Below are 22478 nucleotides of genomic sequence, written 5' to 3' on the forward strand. Positions count from 1 at the left end.
ATAGAGTAAGAATATTCTTAAATAAAAATGTACTAAAAATATTTTATCATACACACACACACACACACACACACACACACACACACACACACACACACACACACACACACACACACACACACACACACATACATATATAATAATAATAATAATAATAATATAATCAAATACTTGTATTAAATTTTATTTAAGAATTATATTTAATTCTTATACCTGGATATAGTATCTGGAAATCTTGAATCTAGAAATAATTAACAATATTAATGCAATAATTTTGCTTTAAATTGATCTAAACTGACAGTAAATACTTTTACATTGTCCAAAAAAAGTATATTTCAAATAAATGCTGTTCTTTTAAACTCTCCATTAAAAAATGTTTGTCAGTTTGAACCAAAAATATTAAGCAGCACAACCATTTTCAACATTGATAATAATATGAAATGTTTCTTAAACATTTCTAAAGGTTTTTGCCGTGTGACCATAGCCTAAAATGGGGTGGAGGTAGAGCATAAGCATTGTCAAAAACAGGTCAAAGTGTGCCAATGTCCACTCATTACTTTTTGAATAAGCGGTTTCTTAATGACATTTATGTCACTGTATGTGTGCGTGTGAATGCTATATTTGCATGGTGACTCAGAGAGTCTATATCCTCACCTGCTTTGTGTCAGGGACATAAAGTGACTTGCAGATTAAAGGGCACTCTGGCCTCAGTGTGTGTGTGTAACAGAAGTGACAATTATTGTCCATCCTATACATCAATCCCAGTGATCAAAAGGAGATGACCAAACAACTGCCATGTTCAATGTAGCTTGAACATGGTGATGCATGATGCAAGCAACAGCAAAGTCATCAGGGCTTTGATTCAGGGAATGCGTGCATTTAAAAAAAAAAACATTATAGCTTGAATGCCATAAACGGTCTTAAATTGTAATTCATACATATTTATATAACAAATTAAGACTAAAGCTTACTTAAAAAATGCGTTCAAATGGCAAAAAAAGGAAAAATATACTTTACTCTAAACAGATTTGATGTACATTCCAAATGCAGACTGGATCAAGCACCCAGCCAAAATCCGCTCTTAACTCCATTATGAGGAGCCATAGGAGACAAACAGGCCTTAGTAGGGTTTATATGATGCAGTCATAACAACCAGTGCATCAGAAACCTTGAACTCGTCCCACTGGCCAGTGAGAAACAATGGCTGCTATGTGTGCAAAGGGTGGGTACCGTCTCCAGGGAGAGATGAAGGGAGCCTGATGTAAGTTGAAAGAAATGTGGGTATTGTATCTGCAAGAGGGTAAGCGCATTGTTTTGAACCCACCTTAGAGCAGAGCGCAGGCTGTATATATGGCCGATAATGGGCCGGGGGGTGTGTGTGTAGATCCTTGGGGTGCGTTTGAGTCACAGAGGGTTGAATACCAGCATTTTGGAAGGTGGGCTAGGCAGGGACCCAAAGTGAAGGCCAGGAAAAGGATGTGTGTGGTAGGCTTCAATTTGACACACAAAACAGCTCGATTACATATTACAGATACACATACAAAGTTATAAATAGATGGTGTTGTTGCAGGCCCCAGAGATTAGTGTTTAAGCGGGGTTTGGCATCCTTAAAGATGTTATCACCATGTGACAAATCCACTGCTGAGCTGATAACCTTACACACACAAACACACTTCTCTTCCAGGCTGCTTTTGTCTAAAGACGTTTGTTGCCAGCATGTTTCGCTGAATAGACCACTATGAATGACAGTACAAATAACCCATCAACGGAAGTAGTTTATAAATATTTTAATGTGTTATTTTGTCATAAATACACCATATATATTAGAAAAAAAGCATCAGTCACAGGAGAAAACACGAGTTACAGTAGCTTTGTGCAAACAACACTCAAATTTTGATTTCACAAACTTTTGTTTAACCCCTTTAAACAAAACAAAAAAGTTATTTAAGAACTTTTGGCACTATTCAAGTAGAACCATCTGAAATATTGTTCATTTAAGAAAATCTCATGAACTGGATATTCTGAAACTGAGGTAAAGACTGGTGAATCTATTTGAGTTCCACATTTTTCCTCCGAGTCAAAAAGGTCCAGTGTTTCCCCATAACGCCAGCTCAAGACCTTTTGGGTGCATGTTTAGCTTTGTGCAAATAACTTTTAGCTAATAATACCTATTTTTAGCCATTTCAATTTTCAGGCTTGTCCCCAGCCAGCCAGCAGCAACTGGAAATTATTTAGCCCTTTAGCTTGTCCTATTTTACTGTTGCTCGAAGCACAGCATGTCATCCACAAAATAATGCACCAAATGTAGGCCGGTTGTGATAGACGTTTGAAATAAAACTTCTATGCTGGTGTTACCAACTCTACTAGATACCTGAGAACTGAGACATGTGCTTTCTGAATGACCAGCTTCTGGTTGTTATTAAAACAATGATCAGATTTAAGGACAAGATAAAAAGATTTGGTAAGGAACAAGCCTTCAGTGACCATTGAAAGTCTGAATAACAATTAATAATAGATTGCCACCAAAGGTAACCTTTATACTAAAAAAAAAAGTGCTTCTCTTTAAAAGTTGACCTTTTGGAAAACCCAGGCCGGTTTATGTTAAGCAAATCAAAACAAAAAAGACAAATCCAACCCTCCTTTCTAAATAGCATTGAAGCCACTAATTTAAGATTATCCGTGACATATTAATGTCAAAAATCTTTCCACCAAACTCTGTTTTATTCCTCTAACTTCAGCTGGACGAGCACAGCTGTGTGGGCCAAAGGGGGTTCAAGCACATAATACCAGGAACTGCCTCTGGAGGGCCTCACTAGAGTCATCTGTGTGAGGAGCAAGAGCCAGATTCACAGTGTTCATCTAAGACAAATGCCAAAGTTTAAGACCATTTTCCGTCTTGAGTTTTACACGGTGGCCCTCCAGTGCCTTTCTGTTACTCGGCAGACCCCTTGCTGGCCCTTTACACTAACATAGACAAACAACTCTTCATATCCTTTCACCAACACTGGGGCTTGGCTCTGCCCGGGGATGCCCCTGCTCTCTGCCAAGACTCTGCGGCAGCAGCCAAGTATCTGTCACGGGAGAGAATCTGCTTCGCCTGAGGCATACTATCATCTGGCTCCAATTTAATTGATTTCACAGCATTAGAAAAATAGAATTTGCGAAGATAAATCAAGTTTTTTCCAATATGAAAAATAGATCGAAATCTAGCAATTTCTTTCTTGGTTGATCCAGTTTGGTGAAAGGCATTTCTGTTAGCATAAATAGAACTTGATAAGACATCTTAACACATGCGGATAGTATGTGCTAAAAATGGCCGCTACTTTGAAACCACACGTTATATAAGTGTTTCGTAGCCCTGTACCCTTTAAGGACAGCTGCTGTGTAGAACCCGACTAATGGCAACACCACGAGCTAAATGAGCGTGTGTGTGTGCGCGGCACATCGGTGATTGGGTTTCAGCACCCGTGAAGTGACTGCTTACCTCTGAGGCTCTGTCACCTATTAGCGAGTAGTCGGATTCTCTTTGCTTGTCGGTTTAGCGCGGACCTACATCTCAGCAACGTCCTTTCAGAGTTTGTTCACAACAGGGCGGCCTTGAGTAAAACTGCACTTGCATACTGACAAGGTACAGAAGTGTCAAGAGACATAAAAGGCAAAGTTACTATATTATAAATCTCAAAAGGAACACTAAAAATGCTCATAGCAACGTTAACACTATGTAGCTTTTAAATCTCCACAGTAACTCCGACCAAAAAGTGAATATGGCTTGGTGAAATCATGTAGTGTATTAACACCGGTACAGTATATTGCAGCACAGAAGAGACCAGCAGTGTCCAAGCATCTTTGGAAGTGCATCTCTCTGCACTTTTAATGGTGCCGTAATCTTTTAAAAAATATTTACTTTTAAGGCAGACAAAAGGTCAAATGTGTGTATACACATGTAAAAGACACTGCTGCTCTCCTGCTGTGTGTGATTAGTCTAAGTAAACATGCATAGAATGACACACACCCCGGTATATAGCTAAAATATGACCGTAATACTGAACGGTACAGATCTACTTCAGTACAGGGGTGATAAATGCACAATAATTCTGCATCCGCCATGCCTTTGTACAAACGCACACTCGGCAAGCATAAGTTTAACACACCAAACCAATTCCTGGTGCTACACACAAACCCAACATCAAATAATCCATCTGTTTAAGAACACATTAGAACTCCTAATAATAACTCCATCATCCGGATACCCTAACCCACCCAAAACGGGCACCAAAAAGCACTGCTGTGTTAGTTAATCACTTCAGAATGGCTGAAAAGAGAACTGCAGCACATGAGAGATCCCCGGCCCTGATCCTCACAGCAGGAGTCAATAGATTGGCAGAGGCTGACTGAGGGCAGGTGCAGTGCACCTGCCTTTCCAGATGCACACGGCTGGAAATGAGCCTTCTGTTTGATCACCTTCAGCCTCACTGACAAACTTCATTATGATTCAGCTCAATACGTCTGCTAGGCACTGGAATTACAGTAGGGCAACCTTCACTGCAGGGAGCTTCACCACTACAGCATGCACGTTGCAAAGAGCGTAACGATCTGGAAATCTTTATATATGAGCCTCTAATGTCTGTTTAACTTTCACTTGGTAATACAGAAAATTCTTAACTGGATTGTTTTGACACATCTGTGAGCCCTTTACACAGGCTTTATCACTGCTGTTTTACACAACAGCGTTTCAGCTTTCTCAGGGTGCTAGTATTATTTACAGTCATGGTATGCTGGGCAAAGGATCTCTCATTAGGCTGTGATATTTCTCCCTGGCTGTGAGCTAAATCCTTCCCATCCCTTAACAGCAAATCCCTCATTCTAACATGGGAAATGGACGGTTTTGTGCAGGTAATTGGATAGTGGACGTTAGTGATTGTAAAGTGACCCTCCTCCCTCTCCCCGGAAAGTGAATTTGTCAGATGAGGGGATTATGGGTCGAAGAGGTCAGCGTGTGGCTGCAGATCCACCTCTCTGTTGAAACGCTCAATCTCTTTATTGGCGTCGTGCACGTATTCATCAATGAACTGATCCATCACTGAATACATACATGTAAGGAATCAACATGTGATGTCAACACACAGTATCACACAAACACATCAGTTCTGTCAAACAGTAATATTCCATATTCTCAATATTAGTGTTAATGCTGTCGATTACAGCTCTGATTTTAACTGATGTCTCAAGTCCAAAGTATACTTCTTTTGACTTGTACGCAGGCGTCCGACGCATGCGCAGTTTTGAGCCGTATCTTGCAACGAGTTGCAACCCATGTAAATACTGCAAAAGAATTACACACGCGCACTGTACGCTGATCCTTGCGTACGTGTAAAAAGTGAAGTATACTTTGGGCTTCAGTCAGTATAAATGCATTCACAATAATGCACTTAAAATGAAAACTTAGCTGTTCAAATGCGCTGGTTTCTCAGATCTCATTCCGATTAAACATTTAGTCTTCTTTTTGTCAAGATGCATGAGGGCGGTAAGATTTTTTTTTTTTTTACTTATTTTGTCACCATTCACCAGGGCTGCATTTATTTGATCAAAACAATACAATACAACTAGCATAGAAATATAGACGCACCCTAGCGGCAGCAAATCAAATTTGCCGCGAATGTCGTCTAGCAACTCTCAATTCACTTCTGAGCTGTAAACGCCAAACTCTTGTCAGGCCAATCACATCGTGTATAGAGTCGGTGGGCAGGGCTTAATATAATGATGGCCGAGTTGCGCGTGCGTGTGCTTCTAGTAAACACAGAAACTGGCGAACGGCGGTCTTTCGAATCAGCTTTGACCGTGACTCTGGAAGACTTGGAGTTAAGCTTTTCTCTGAGAAAATAAAGAACGGCACTGAAGTCATTCTTAAGAAGGGAAGATGTGTTCTGAGTTTTGCTGACCGGATACGTTGAAAGTTTAATCTGTCAACGAGCTCTTCTTCACCTTCGTTGCTCTGGTTAGTTGTAGCGATATCCAATTGAGTGCACGGCGTGTAGAGGGAGTTTGAAAGACAACCGTTGATCCCGCCCCTCGGATTGAGTCCTGTCAATGTGGGTCTGGCTTGTCAGGCTACAATACAACAGTAATATTGTGAAATATCCTTACATTACTCCATTCTTCAGTGTCACATGATTCTATTTTAATATGCAGATTACTTCTTATTTCTTATCATTATTTGATGATGCATAGAAAGTTCAAAAGTTGCAACATCATTTACTGGAAATGGAAATCTTTTGAAACATTATAAATGTCTATATTTTGACCAATTAAATGCATCCTTGCTGAATAAAAATATTAAATATTAAATCCCCAAACTTTTGTACGGTAGAGTAACCAAGAACATTTCCCCACCATGCCTGGTTAACAAGTAACTAGAATTAAAAGATACGAGGATGGAAGTTTTGTTTTTCTCCAAAGAAACTGACAAAGTGATGACCGTTGTAGAAATAACCAGGAGGGAGAGGATCCAGGTGTCTTTTCACCTAGACACAAAATGAGTACATAAGTATTTATACTGCCAAATTAGCTTCTGCTTTGGTGACGTACAAAGGAGTGCAAGTGCAAGTGTGTGTATACTCACATGAATGTATTTGATCTCCTGTGGGGTGAGCGTCCTCTGATTTTTCTTGATTTTCTTTGGCACTTTCTGTGAAACACAAACACAAAGACATTTTCAGGCCTTAACCCTCACATGATTGCATAAAAATCTCCATCTCTCTTCAAATTAGAACGCTTATAATTCATAAAATGTGTTTTTATTAAATATTTGGAGTTATATGATAATGCTTTCATCTATTAGCAAACATTTTACTGTTTAACCAATAACCTCACACAAAATTAGGGCAGAAAATATGAAAGAACTCTGCGGATGCCACCTGGTCCAACCTATGAGAATTTACCTGTTTGGCACAATGCCGGAGCCAGTCTTTCAGCCCCTCCTGGGTGAGCCCCACTCCGTGAAACATTAGATAACAGTTGTTTGTTGTCCGTGGGCCATGGTGAGTCCCCTGATCGGGGGCAACGGTCACATTCCCACTGATAGAGTTACAGTTTACCTCCATCTGTCTGTCATTGTCTACAGTGAAAACAGACACCACATGCAGTCAGACACACACATACACACACACTGAGTCCAACATGCTGCACACTAATATATCAAACATGTCATCAGACAGAGCTATGTCTAGCATGGCGTGCCAACAGCCATCCATCCCATCAATCACTCCTCTGCAGTGTGGACTACAACGCTGCACTATACAAACAAGCAAGGAGTCAAACTTGAAAACAACTGAACACAATGCACTGAATGTTAAGAAAATGTTACAAAAACTTACAGGGATCTAAAAACAAAAATCACACACCAAACCGAACGTAGGGACCAAACAAATATTCAAGATTTCCATAACAAAACACAGATGATTAATGGGGATAAGTAGGCATCACAGATGGTGTTCGGACCGTACAGGTCCTAAATGAACTAAACTACCTAGCGTGCTGTAACTCAGGCACTATTAAATCACTCAGCTCTCTCCATTCTGTCAATCTGCCCACTCTCTCCATGCAACTACACCACAGTTTCAAAGGAACAGAGGACAAAAAAACCCTCCAAAAAATGTGATGTGACCACAGGAAGAAACGGCTGAGAAAAAAAGAGTGAGAATAAATGTGTGCAGGCCACATCACTTTGAGGATTCAGAGGTGAGAGTCCTACCGTGTGGCGTTACCCCACAGGCCCCCTGCCTACTACTTCTCATAGAAAAATCATACATTAACTACACAGACAAAACCAGAGCAAGAGAAATCCTGGAATCAAACAATATACATTTTTAAACAAACTTAATTGATTCTTGACTGTTACATTATGCTTCCCCAAAAATAGCAGGAGATGATGAAAACGGACTGCCCTACCAGAGAACAGCACTTTCCCACTGATGTGATAGATGTTTCCTGTGAAAGGGCTAGGTCTGAGAGAGGACTTCAGAGCTGAGAAAAGAAACCGTGACAGAGAGGAAGTCGGTTGTTTTTACTTCCATTTTTAGCAAATGATTGCACAGATTCTTAACATATATAGCGCTCCCTTTATAATTAAACCCTTTTCAATTTCTATTATTGAGTAGGTCTTTCACAATTCTTACATAACTGCCTTATCACGATTATTTGAAAAATTTAAAACGAACTCAATCATTAGCATGTTAAATTAGAAGCATTTAATGTCATAAAAAAGTAATTTTGGACCCACTTTATATTAGGTGGCCTTATTAAATTAATAATTTCATACAATGCACTTATTGTGTACATACATGTTTTAACAATGTACCTGCATTTAAAAAAATACCTGCTTGTAATTACATCTGTAATTAATTTCTGTAGTTACATTTGCAATTAAACTGTTGACACTTCCCTAATTCCACTTATTTTGTGTTATTCTTCTCGGCACCAGTGTTATCTTAGTATTATTTCTATACTATTATAGACCACAATAAACTACAATAAACGAGTCATGTCATGATGTCTTATTGATGATGATAAATACACACACAAAAAGATGCTTACCTTTGCACCGCTGCAGAAATAATGCTCTCTCTAATGGACGACTGAATTCAATACGATGTTGAGACATAGACAAAGATCCACTTCCAGACACAAACCTGCCCTCCCACCTGAAGCAATACACAGTACAGTGCAGCATAGTTAAAATTCACCTGTATCTACACACATATACTAAGAGGAGAGAATGAGACAATTACCAGCCAGGATAGAGAAGGTATCGTGCATTGATCATATGAGACTGTGAGAAACTGCTGTCATCCAGAATAAGACTTATATCTTCAGTCCTACAATACAAAAAAAATCCATAATTACCATGACATTTAAATGAGAATATATGTCAGAGGAATTATCAATGTACAAACCTTCTAACCACCCCTTTTTCTGCTAAGATAAATGCAATTCTGGGGTTGGCTGCACGGATCAGCTGCTGCATGTGTTTGAAAAGCGGGTGCTTCTGCTCAGTCGTCAAACCCGTGAAGACAACACTGCTGACAACGCCTATAAGAGAAACTCATAAGGTATAATTTCGATGTTTTATCTAAATCCTTTAAAGTGCACTTATAACAGGGGCAATTCCCCCAAAGTGCTAAGGTTGAATAAAGCTACTCTTTAATTAAAGGCTCACTGTCTTCATAGACTCGGTACAATTTGATTGATATTGTTCATATCAGTTAAAAATGATTAGGGACGTTGTTAAAAATAAAGCTTGTTTATAACTATAGGTTTCTTCAGAGGGATATGGAGACATTGAAAGTGGCTGAACACCACTTATGCATTGCTAATCGGTAAATGTGCCCAGTATCATTGTAATTTGCTTCATAGCACAAAGAACATTCTATCCAACAACAAAAAAATTGATTATACATGATATGACCCCACACCAGAAACAATCGGTTCTGCAACATCCACACATACTCTCATCCTATTGAGAGAAACTCACCCTGACTGCACTGTTCCAGGAGTTTGGGGAAGAGAAGCCTGTGCAGAGCAGTTTCAGATACAACATCAAACAAGGTAAAATTACAGCGTATTAACAGGACTTATATTATAATTGCATAATGACATATAATTCGTATTACAGCATTTACATCTGAATTACAAGTGTTCGTCTGGAAAAGTAGGTGATAAATGCCATGTGGAAATACTCTTGCCTGTGTTTGATGAAGGACGTGAGTGGGTTGACACAGGCCGAGACTGCCCCCACCGTCACTTGGCTGTGAACTTGTGGGTCTGGATGAGCTGTGATTGCTTGGATTACATCCAGAACGTCAGTGTACCTATAACACATAAGCACAAACTCATGTCAGGAAAAATATGCATGTCATAAAAACAATGATCAGTTCATACATTTTTTTTATTGTGTCTCAAAATATAGTGAGTGGCTTAAATAGATGTGATCCTCAATGTGCACCACACAAGATTCTGAGCCACATTCATGTTTGTCTTACCCTGGTATAAGCAGCAGAACTCTGGATGAGTTCAGATCGGTGTCCCTCTGCTTGGCCAGAAGACTGCTCAGGAACCGCTGAAGGTGTGATGCACTGAATTCCTCAGAGCCCTCCAGAGAAGGGCAAAACACCTCCCACCTGTCAATCAAATAGTACTCAGTTTAGGAGTATAAATATAAAGATAGTAATTTGTGCACCATGATCTAAAATCTGTGAACTCAGAAAGTCAAAGTCTACTTGAAGAGTGCTGCAGAACACAAAGGACAAATTACAGTTTGGTTTTTAATCATCTTCCAATGGTTGTAAAGTGAAACACATTAAAGTCTGAAATATCGCTCACTAGGAATCTCCCACATCCAATTTTAAATGTGAAAACATTATAGTTATATTGACAGTTCATGGCATCTTGATTGTTCTCTCACCTGGTGCTATTTTGATTCACTTCCGTCAAGAAATCACTCAGATTCTCTTTATGACTGCCCGGCAAGCCTGAAATTATAGTGAGGACCACCTACACACACAAACACATTTATCTATTATTATTCATATGCTCTGTTTCCTCCAGCATGACATATCATAGATTATGTATGACTGTGTTCTGTGTATATGCATGCTTTTTCACCTTTTTGTTGGATCCAAGTGTGGTGCTTTCAGGCACGGTGTCTGAAAACACAGTAGATAAGTGGTCGCTACAAACAGACTCTTCACCCACGCTACTGCTGATGGCAAAATGCTGTAGAAACCTGAACAGAAGTATTTAAAACACATCAGCGTGCATAAGCAAAGCAACAAACTTAATGCAAATCAATAAAAAAATAAGACATTTTGAAATGTAAGTTGATGATGATATAATATATTTTAATAATATATTTTCAATAGTGGTGTTATACTTTTTTTGGACCATATTGACAAAGACAAAAACCAAGCAAAATGTCTGGTCACTGGTCATAGTCATAGCTTGTTAATCTGAACTTTTGAACTTACAAGAAAGAGATTGACATTTTGCCACATCTTCCCTGGATAGCACAAGGTCTGTGTGTACGTGTGTGTGTGTGTTACCTGTCCTGTTCTGGCAGCTGTGGATAAGCAGTCTTCAGAACAGCTCTGTGGCTGTTTGCCGCTGGAGAATGTGTTTCATGAAGCTTAAACAGCCTGAAGTACCTGAGAGGAAACACGTCATGAGATACCATCATATGCTACATCATGATACCTCAGGGCTCAAGCACAAAATAAAATCTTAACAAATCAGGTCCCATGCTGTTGGCTGAGCTGATGCAGAATGAAGTGTTATCTCACATGCTCTTGTGCTCAGGGCTCAGCTGATCATTGAGGACGTGCTGCACTCTTAGTCCAGAGTCTGACTTATTCCAAGCTGGCAGGACCTGCAAATCATATCATAACTCATTTACAACTAAACAAAATAAAAGAACTCGCCAGAACGCTGGAAATCTAAATGTTCCACCTGCAAAGGTATAAGTGTGTGAGCACATGTGTGAGCACCTTTGAATAGAAGCTTTTGTAGCTTTTGGTTCTGGGAAGCAAAGCGATTGCCAGAGAGAGCTCAGTGCTGTGTAAAGGGAATGGAAGGTGTCGAAGGAGAGAGGTATGATACTCTATGAACAGCACTGAAATATCAGACAGACAGCCCTGTGCAGAAAAAAAACATTACATACATTTAGTATATACAAACATATAACTACTAATATATGCATATTGTTCAAAAGTGAAATGTTTGTTTTTACAGTATTTTATCAAATTTGAACACCATATAGTATATCATGAATGAGAACATTACTTACCCCATCATATAATTTAATTGTGTTGATGTGACTCATAGAAAGTGTGATGGAGCCATGATGTGGATGTACAAAGAGGATACCCTCAGAGAAAAATACCAGCTTTCCTACAAGACAATAACAGCATAACAAAAGCATTAATGCCTATTCAAAAGGACTACATGAATCTATGATCCTACAATGTGAATCCTACAAAGAGGTGAAATCTGACCTTCCTCAGGTGTCGAAAGCAGACTATTGGAGAACATGTAGGCAGAGTCTCTCACTGTAAGAGGAATGCCCAAACACGTACCATCCTCTTTCTATTTTTACACAGACAGGTATTAAAGCATATAAAGGAGTTAGTAAAGCATGAGTGAGGAGCTTCAGGTTCATACAAACCAATGCATTGTGAAACTTCACCTTAAGCAGATGCTGAGCCTGTTCAGACATTCGCACATCAGCCTCATCTACCTATAACACACCGAAGTCAATTAATTAGCATTCAATCAAAAATATCATTCATAATGGTACAGCTAAAAGCTCTGCACATGTAGGGAGAGAAAATGAGTGCACTATACCAGCCAGCAGACATAGCGAGGAACCGAGGAGGTGAGCACAGTAAAACAGCTGTCAGAGGAAAGAGCGCCATCTGCAGGAGAAGAGATGCCTTACAGTCACATGTCCAGTGTTTTTCAGCACTTAAAGTCCTCATATAGTCAATGATTTTATCCCTTCTTTGATCCCCAAAATTACAATTTAATACAATTTAAATGTTTTTTTCCAGGGAAATTCTTTTCATCATGCCTTAAAATAGTTTGAATGTAACTCTTGCTTCACTTAGCATACGCCACACGGTTCCATTAATATGCAAATTAGTCATCGGCTCCTGCCTCCACTCAATCACACCAGCTGAGAATACCTGATCCACTCGGTCAGTTTTATTGTAGTAAATGTTGCACAATGGTAAGTATAAATACTGGATTAATTCAGTTATATATGTTTGAATTAGAAACTCATTCAGAAGAAAATTTGTAAGAGCGAATTATACAGGCTCGTCTACAAATTGATGTATCAGAATGGCAATGCATTTTATGTATTGCTCTCTACATCTGACACATAATGGTAATTGATATGATCAGCCATTTGCTTGACTACGTTATCAAAGAGCTAATAATGTGTTACTAATGTTTCACAAACCATGTTCCCATTTGCCATCTCAGAGTCAGACAGCTGCCTTCTAAAATCAGCATTCTTAGAAATCTTTGAACAACTTATAGTTCATCATAACATCGTAATACACATCATATTTATAATTCACCCGCTTTATTGCTGAATGTACCCGATTTTTGGCTTCTCTTCAAACTCCCTGCTTCGCACCATAGTTCATTATGCTAAAGCCGGCACGTTGACACAAATAGTTCCATGTTTGAGGGCAGGGGCAGTTTCAAACTGTTTTTGAGAATGTGTTTGGTAAACTGAAATTTTAAGGATAAAATACTCAGCAATGGTGTTGACTAGGGATGTTAACGATTAATCGTTGATCAATTAATTGTCGATAATACATTTAATAGATTAAACTTATCGTTCACCGAAACACAGGTGGAAAAATTAAGCGAGCGAGCTGGAGTTACACCTTCATCATGACTATAAAGAGTGCATGTGCATTCGCAGCCTTTTATTTTGTTCAAATGCAAGTATTTTGTATAGGCCTATCTAAATCAGATTTATCTTATATAAATGATCTTATATATGCATTTGTTTAAGAAATTGATGTGGTAGTAAAGTACACCGGTGATCATCATCAGCTTCAATGAATCCAGCTCAAAAAGTAATGCACAACTAATAATGACTATGGAACTGTCATATTACATAACATTAGAGCAATATTTTAATAAAACTGTGTGAATGAGATGGGTTTAGTTGGCTGTTTCATCGCGTTGCTCCAGGAAGAGTGTGTGCACAATATAAGGCATGTTTTCTGAAGAGCATGTAACTCAGTTCAATGTGCATTTGTGTAATTTTGTGCAGATAAAATTTGTAACATTATGTTTATTTTGTATATATCCGATATATCGGAGTTAAATAACGCGCTAGCAAAGAGCTTCAGTCTACCGTATTCATTTAGTGCTTCAGCGCGCCCAGCTCAAAAAGCAAACACACAATTAATAATAACCATGATTGTTACTGTCAAATTACATAACATTAATGAGAAGACTATTGTAATAACTCGTTGTGAATTCATTGGGTTTATTTGCCATGTTCAGCGGGTTGTTCCAGGAAGAGTGCGTGCACAAAATTCTGAATAACAGATATTGAATAACAGATCTTAGTTGGTGACACATTGTATTTAAAGTTATAGTTTAAGTGATTTAAATAAATGATCAAATCACATCAACTCATATTACAATCCTACTACTTGAACTTGAACGTCCATGTTTACTACAGTATGTGCGTCATGTTAAATATATTTATCACATAAAGCCATTGTGTCTCTTCAGAAGACTAAAGAATGTTTGGATAAGACACTTGATTAGTTAATTTTACACGTCTTTATGACATTCTTTGCATCTTTTAAGTTTGAGATGAATGGACTTTAAAAATGGATGGACATAAATTCCTCAGGTTTCATAAAGAATATCTTCATTTGTGTTTGGAAGTTAAAAACGACACGATGGTGAGTAAGTACATGATGACAGTTTACATTTGTGGTAGCCTACATTTGTTAATTTGTGTTTGGGTTAAATATGCCTTATAAATAAGCCTACTACAGCAAGTTAGTATAAAACAACTCTATATCGCCAATCATATCGTTTCCATCAACAATACATATCATCATATTTTTATATCGTGATATATCATTACACCCCTGATTTATTTTCATTCATTTTGTGAGGAACATGAGCAGCATTTGCACACCTGTCATGCTGTTAGCTATAAGCCACTGTTGTAGGTGCATATTGCAGTATTAAGGCTAAAGATTAATCAATTGATTGTTCATTTAAAGGGAGATCGATCATGGGAATGCGTAAATTTACATCCCTAGTGTTGACTGATGAAATTGCACATAGTTTGTCTCAAAGCATATTAAAAACACTGCATAGACATAAAGAAAACGAAAAACTTGATTTTCAGCACAGGGTGTTTAACTGAATACGGTCACAAAATGGATTCTTACCTCTCTGCTGAATGTAAACGCTGGACTCTAGAAAAGACTCAGAGAAAACTATTGATCCCAGGTTTTCTCCACACTGGAGATCTGGAATATCATACACCATCATGGATGCCTGTGGAGAAGTCAGTCATTTATGTCAGCTGTGCAATGAAAAAATGTAGTCAGCCGTACAGTGAAAAGCTGCAGCTGGGCTGGAAAGGTTTTTACTCACAGTTTTTACCAGAAAGCGACTGTCCTCATCACTAAGGGGAATGATTCTGTTTAAACAAAGATAGTGTGTGTTTTATATCAGTTATGAAATATAAAATAAACCAGTTAAAAAACAAAAAATGGAAAGTGTATAATATAGTGTAACATGTGAAAGTAATAGCTGTGTGTGTTTGTGTATAGAAACTCACGTTCCCTCATTATTGACAGCCTGTATGCTAAACACAGCTTTGGACCTAAATAAAAGAATATTTTCAGTTCAAAATGCAAGCAGAAAATGATTCTCATACAAAATCTACAACTTTTAGAAACCAATGTCTTATAGCTAAAGCCCACAAGAAATCTGAATGATCAGAACCCCAGAGGAAGTGAAGCAAATTTAACATCAGATCTACACAGTCTCGTGTTCCCCTTGTGTTTTTAATCAAATGTTGGATAATTTGATCATATTTCACCTACGGATAAGAAATTAGCACTCTTCGCTCTGTTTAACAAATGAAACAACGCTTAAATCCAGGCATAGAATTCGCTGCTAAAAAGATTTCTTCTGGGCCTTTTTACAGCCACAGATTGTGATTTATGTGTGTGTTGCATACCTGAGTGCTCCCCTGTACTGAATCAACCCAAAATTGTCCAAGGCCAGCTGAAACGTTTGTTCAGCTACATCCTTTGCCTTTAAAAAAATATGTGTACATTATTTAATATAATAACCTGAGCAATATTTATACAACCATAATGATGGCATCATAATATCACTGTGATAAAGGCTCATTCACACCAAGAATGAAAACTATAACGCAAAACAGAAAACAACTTGCATTTTAGTTATGTCCTGTGAACATAACTACTGCATGTGCTTGAAAGTAGGAGGAAATTTGATTGGGTGTTAATGTAGTTATCTTTATTAGCTGGATTCTCTCTGAAAGTAGTTCTAGCAATATTTCAACAATATCATTCCTGTGTCATTAGCGTTACAGTTGCAGCATGGACTCCACTTACTGTCTTAATAAATGTGCAATCACATTTACTGCTGTTCAGTGATCTTAATAGGAATCTATGCAATGTGGAATTTCTTGTGAGGAAAAGAACAATTTACACATGCTGACTTTGTAGGGGTAAAGTACAAAAAAAATGACTGTGTGAGTCGTGCTTCATGCATCGCTACACTTGACAATGAACAATGCGACCGCATCTTTGGAGTATTTAAAGCAATAGGGTTATAGTTATCAGAAGGCTATTTCTGAACTTGAAACCACATTAAAAGATTGTTCTCCTATCTTATGTTGCCTTTTTATTTTATTGGTATATAATTTACTTTTAATGTAAATCCAGCATTGATGTTTATCACAGTTTTGCTGGTGTAATTTTACCTTACTAGCACTGGAATTGATAGAGAAACATTTGATTCCTGCCAGTACAGACTGAACCGCAGCTGAGTAGATATGTGAAAGCAGCCTGTAACACAACAGGTCGAAATTTAGTACCAATCCAATCATCAAAACACAGTACAGAACACAGATGGAGTACTTACTGAAGATCTGAGCCCTTCTGCTGGGTGTTGTCATTTCCTGTTCAATTAAAGAAAACAGTGAACATCACACAGTGCAGGGAAATTGAAAATTATTCAATTGAAATAATTTGCATTAATTTACATTTAAATAAGGTACACATACCCAAGTATGGGACATGTGTGTTTCCAAAGAAATAGGTTCGAGCGCAGGCTAGTGGACCTTTAGGAGCCACACATTGCAGCAGCTGTGAGAGACATAAGATATCCAATTGTTGTATGTATAAAATACATAAAAGGAAGGAAAGGTTTTCATGTAAATTAAGATCTGAGTCATGATGCCGCTGTGTGGCGCTCTCTCACCATGTGTTTGGCAACACCCCCAGCAGGGCTAGTGTTGCGGACATGGTGGCCTTCAGAAGGAAAGGTGAAACAGTAGTTCTCCAGATCTTCCTTAGTAGAGTGACTCCCAAACAAAACAAACGGCTGCCTGCTTTTACTGGAGTAGAAAAAATTTAAAATTCATCATACGCCTTATAAAGAAATCATTTCACCAGGATGTCTTAGAAATAAGAGCTACTGTATCATATGGTAATACCTCTTGTCTGTGATATTGCTGGAAATGAGACCATGTGAATAATATGTTCTGAAAGGCTGAAAGACACAGAAAATGGGATTAGGCGTCACACAATGAATCATATGCAACACATTATTTTCAGTGACTGTTACAGCCAACATGATACGGATATAATGAAAGAAAGAAAAAAAACTGTAGGAGGTGATTTGATGTAATTTGGAATTTATGTTTTAATCCACCAGGACAATTTAAGGCGGCTTCAATACCAGACAGGGGCCCTAAATTTGAGTTTGCATAAATGTGTGGAAACTACAATGCCGAAATATCAATTTTACTATTGTTTTAACAATGTTTTAGTTGAATTCATCTGAATATAAATAAACCAACTTTTATTTAATTTTTACTTTAAATTTTATAATAGAGATACTATCATAGAACCTCTGCAACTTGGGCCTCTGACAGCTCCTGCATGGACAGTGCACTCTCAATTTCCATACTGGAGAACAGACAGCTCCACTGTCTTTCGAACAGCTGAAGGTCCTGTGAGAGAATTTCACACCCATTGATGAATAAGAAAGAAAGCGTGCATGGACATGTGAAAGGTAAACAATCATGCTTCAAAGTATGCAAGTGTTTTACCTCATTGAGAAGCCAGTCCAGAGCGACTGGGTCCAATCTGCTGTATATTTGCCAGAGTCTCTGACTTACATCTGTGAGCTGTAAGATGCAAGACAAACAGTTTTGCAGAAGAAAATATAAAATAAAACTATATAAATAAAACTAATAAAAGTTATTATGCCTTTACCCTTGTATCAATCATATTATACAATTTACAACTGTTATATATTATACAATGTATACATTATCCATAAGTCAAGTATAAGTTTTAGTATAAAAACAAGACCTTATATTTCATGGTGAAAAACATTCCAGCCCCGATTCCTTCCAAGGCAAATGCTTGAATGATGGGCCATTTCTCCAACATGAACATGTCAAACTTCTGAACATAGTCTATGGAAAATATGAATCAACTGTGAATATGATGGGCAAACAATAACATACAATACTTTTTCAATACCTACATCAGGGTATCACATGATTACCATTTGAACTGTATGGTATTCCAATACAATGGCAGTCTTGAACCATGGACACAAAACTTGATATCTTAAATTCCTCTGCAACCTCTTCATCCTCATACTAAGAGATAGAAAATGCGGAGAGAAAACCAAATAGAAGATTTGCGATAAAGGAACAGTCAGTGAACGAATATGAGTGCATCAACATTGGATATAAAAATTATTTAAATGCTAATTTCCCCCTATATTTACAATTAGATGTCTTTCCCACTTAAAGTTAATATTTAAGAACACTTAAGCCGGGAGTAAAGCCTGCGATTTTTGCTGTTGTAAGAGCTCACAGATATTTTTTTATCTCTCTGGAAAAACTGCGTGGACATCGTTGCTCCTATGGTAGCGGCTCGCAGCATGTGAGAGGAATTACGAGACAAGCACCTCCTGACCGTGCGATAATTTGTAAACACATTAAAAAAAATTAGGGATTCAGCCTGATTTTCACCAGTGTATGGCTGTCCCCTATTGCCAAATCATGCACAACCACGTCACATAGGCTAGATCTATGAGTATTATTAGGCTATAGCTCCGTGGCTGCAACCAGCCTACAACCTCTCTCTCTCTCTCTGGTTGTTTTTGTTGAAAGGAATGGCTGCTGTTCATTGTTCAATCTTCAATCTGAAGCTATAGCAGCAGATAGCCCCCGGTCTCTGTGTTTAGAACAAAAGTTTGTGTGATTGCAGCCGGCTCACCGTGCAATACAGTCGTGCCGTGTACCAGCTGCGTTGATGCGATTATCAAGTTAACTGCCTCGTAGCGCGTGAAATATCTCACGACCTCCCGAGTGTACGAATTCGCACAGAGTACGCCCACCTTAATAACTGTTAAAAGTATTAGTTGACTTTAAAATGAAAATTACCCCATGATTTACTCACCCTCAAGCCATCTTAGGTGTATATGACATTTTTTTTCCCTTCTGATGAACACAATTAGAGTCATATTAATAAATATACTGATGCTTCCAAGCTTTATAATGGCAGTGAACATGGCCCACGAGTTTGAAGCTCAAATAAAGTGCATCCAGCCATCAAAATAGTACTCCACACAACTACAGGGGGTTAATAAAGGCCATCTGAAGTGAAGCAGTGGGTTTTTGTAAGAAAATGATACATATATAAAACTTTATAAAGTAAAATATCTAGCCTTCGCCAGACTACCTTTCGTATTAAATTTACGAAGAAAGTGTAATGCTTCTAGCGGTTCAAAGCGCTTACGCTACGTCTGACGCCATACGTCGTGTCAGTTACCCTTTTTTAATAAGTTGAATATGGAAGACTCCTTTATTAATTCCCTGTGAAGTATATTTATGATGGATGGATGCATTTTTTTAGATCAAAACTCGTCATATAGACCTAAGATGGCTTGTGGGTGAGTAAATCATGGGATAATTTTTATTGTAAAGTGAAGTAATCCTTTAAATGTAATCTCTAGCCAATCTCACAACTTATCTTTTAAATAGGCATGTGAGTGTGTGTTATTTTTCTATTTAATTTCTTCAGACAAAATAGTCTACCATTTTTAATATCTACCACAACATGAAAAAAAATTGGTGCATCCATAGTAGAGATGTGGATGAAAAGCAGTGCTGTTGAGTAGATCATTACCTCTGTCTCAGTCAGACAATGGAGGTGCAGATTCCTCCAGTGAGATACATAGGGAAGCAAGTACCCATAATTCACTGGGTTGCAGTACAGATGGACACACTCGGTCTTAATAAGAATGATCACATCTAGGAAAAAGCAATCATACAATACAAGATTTGCTCAACAAATATGATAATTCCTACCAAGAATGACTGACTGCAATTAAATAGCAAACTGGTGAATGTGAATGGATGAGAGGTTGCTGTACCATCCAACACCTCCTCAGGGAAGTCCTCTGGGATCTGCTCCATGTCAAAATGGCTGTGTTTATACAAGCCACAGAAAAGGTAGCTGGCCAGCTCGCTACATCCTTCATTGTAGCGGCTGTCAATACCTGAAAAATCAAACACAAACACAGCATATTACTTACAGGTGGTTCACTGGAGCAAGTCATCTCCGCCTGTCTCTTTGGAGTAAAGACTTTATGAGTGAAAAAGCACAGGTGATATTGATTAATTAACTTACCTAGGGAGCAAAGGATGCCATCTGGAGCTGTATTAACATCATCCCTAAGCAGAGCCTGGACCTGCCGTAAGCGGGAACAGCTGCAAAACAGCATTGCATTACAGAACATGACAGAACATGGTTCAAGAAATAACAAAACAATATAATACTGCATTACTAGAAATACAAAGGACGAATTCCTTATAGGACTCACGCAGAAAAATAGTTCACAAAAACAAAATGCTATCATATTTATTCACCCTCATGTCTGTCCAAACCTTTATGCAGCTCTTTTCCATACGAGGACTAAATTTGTGCACCAAAATGGACACAGAAAAAGTATCTGTTTTTAATATGTATACATGTATAATACATAAAGGATCATTATAGTTTATTGTTTCTAACTGGCCTAATTTGCCATGGCCTGCCTAAGAATCCACAAAACAAGCACTATCCATTACTAAGGGAACACAGATTATACAGGCCATGAATATTTAATTATTTGTAGATTATGTTTACAATATTAAACTTCCATGAAAACATTTGCAATTGGCTTGTGAAAGGAGTCACTGGGTGGTCACTATAAACATGTAGGAGTTTGGATGAACTATTGTGAATAATGACACAATTTTCATATTTGGGCAAATTACTCCTTAATATGTAAGTAAGGTTTTAAGAATGTCAGGGGCAAATATTTTCTTTAAAACAGAAAGACCTTTATATCTGAGAATGTAACGTTAGGTAAGAATAAAGAAGATGGTCCACCCCCAAATCCATCATATTCATCACTGGCCATGACATGAGCATAAAGCAAAGCTTATGCACTAAGTTAACTACAACTGTATAACGTTACTATCAATAAGAAATATATATATGTATTTTTAGAAAAAACGTGCAGAAAAAATGGATTTAGAGACACGTAATATTGAAGGGAAAATAGATATTTCGTCAATGATTTCAAATATCCACGGTTATACTGAATTTATCGTGCAAGTTAATGGCCGAATGAAAAAAGGATTGATTTTACGTTTGATAAAGACATAGCAAAATCCACATCTTTAGGGTCATATTTAACCAAAACCCAGGCAAACGGATGTTTACAATCTTCTTGTGCTATCACCATGGCTATCACCATCTTGGAAACGGATGAAGTGTCTTTTAGGGGAGGGGATCACAAAAATCAAGCGAGAATAATGATTTCACACTGAGGGGTGTGCGGGGGCGCTTGACAAGTTATTTACTTCTAGCTAATTACATTTTTATTGAATAACAGGTCATTTTAGCACCTTACTATACTTAAGCCTTATTTTTACAGTGGATGAGGCGCGCGCCGACGGTTGGCCTGTGAGCCTCAGCAACCGTCATTTTTTTAAATAAAATATAACCGGCACGAAAATAAACGACGGAAACAATAATTACCTTACGGCAGCGGTCATTACAGGAGATTTGTTTTTCCTTAGAGCAGCCATGTTCGTTGTTTGATATTTAGAAAGGAGATCCGTCACTTTATATTGCTTTTAGTCTCCATAGTAAGAATATGAGCCACTACTAGGAAAGAGAACAACAGACTTGAGCGCATAGAAACCGCGCATACCATTTCTTCAAGGAGGAGGGGGGAGTTGTCATTATCAGCGTTGTACAGTGTTACAGTACAGACAATATGGCCTCCCGTGATTGAAATATCAACATTGTTTGTAACAATTATTTATCAGTTTGTCATAAGAGTTGTTTTTAACATCATTATTGCAATATCAAAACAATAGAAGGACACTGTTGCCTCCTCCTCCGCTAAGGTCAAAGGAAGAAATATCAGTCTCATGCAATCCTCGAGCAACGTTATATTCGGTTGGATATTTTTAATGCGGAAAAAATCATCAAAAAACAATGACCTTTTAAGTTTTTTAAACGGATATCCTTTTTTTAATCTCATAAATTATATTTCTAAAGGAACATCGAAATAATTCAAATACAACCGTTTTT

General features: G+C 37.9%; 1 protein-coding gene across 2 annotated transcripts; it reads right to left on the reverse strand.

The window, feature by feature from the left end:
• Window positions 1–1772: 1772 nt before the first annotated feature.
• On the reverse strand, window positions 1773–22071 carry dnaaf9 (dynein axonemal assembly factor 9). 2 transcript variants are annotated; one of them, XM_067422509.1, is made up of 37 exons: window positions 21918–22071; window positions 20520–20599; window positions 20263–20388; window positions 20016–20140; window positions 18382–18478; window positions 18183–18289; window positions 17918–17995; window positions 17717–17818; window positions 17300–17355; window positions 17065–17200; window positions 16868–16949; window positions 16726–16762; window positions 16565–16649; window positions 15791–15867; window positions 15386–15430; window positions 15199–15244; window positions 14991–15099; window positions 12394–12464; window positions 12236–12286; window positions 12045–12135; window positions 11837–11940; window positions 11538–11684; window positions 11334–11419; window positions 11097–11189; window positions 10660–10780; window positions 10460–10548; window positions 10038–10175; window positions 9741–9866; window positions 9530–9567; window positions 8952–9087; window positions 8787–8873; window positions 8593–8699; window positions 7948–8022; window positions 6939–7114; window positions 6620–6685; window positions 6428–6521; window positions 1773–5080 (listed from the first exon to the last, which is right to left on the reverse strand). In XM_067422509.1, exons 1-37 carry the CDS (start codon window positions 21965–21967, stop codon window positions 4974–4976), a joined length of 3441 nt encoding a protein of 1146 aa, XP_067278610.1. In that variant the 5' UTR covers window positions 21968–22071; the 3' UTR covers window positions 1773–4973. The 2 variants fall into 2 exon arrangements, with proteins under 2 accessions (XP_067278610.1, XP_067278609.1); XM_067422508.1 differs by having other exon boundaries at window positions 11097–11198.
• Window positions 22072–22478: the final 407 nt, after the last annotated feature.

The sequence above is a fragment of the Pseudorasbora parva genome, chromosome 17 (genome assembly GCF_024679245.1).
Source record: "Pseudorasbora parva isolate DD20220531a chromosome 17, ASM2467924v1, whole genome shotgun sequence".
Lineage (NCBI taxonomy): Eukaryota > Metazoa > Chordata > Actinopteri > Cypriniformes > Gobionidae > Pseudorasbora > Pseudorasbora parva.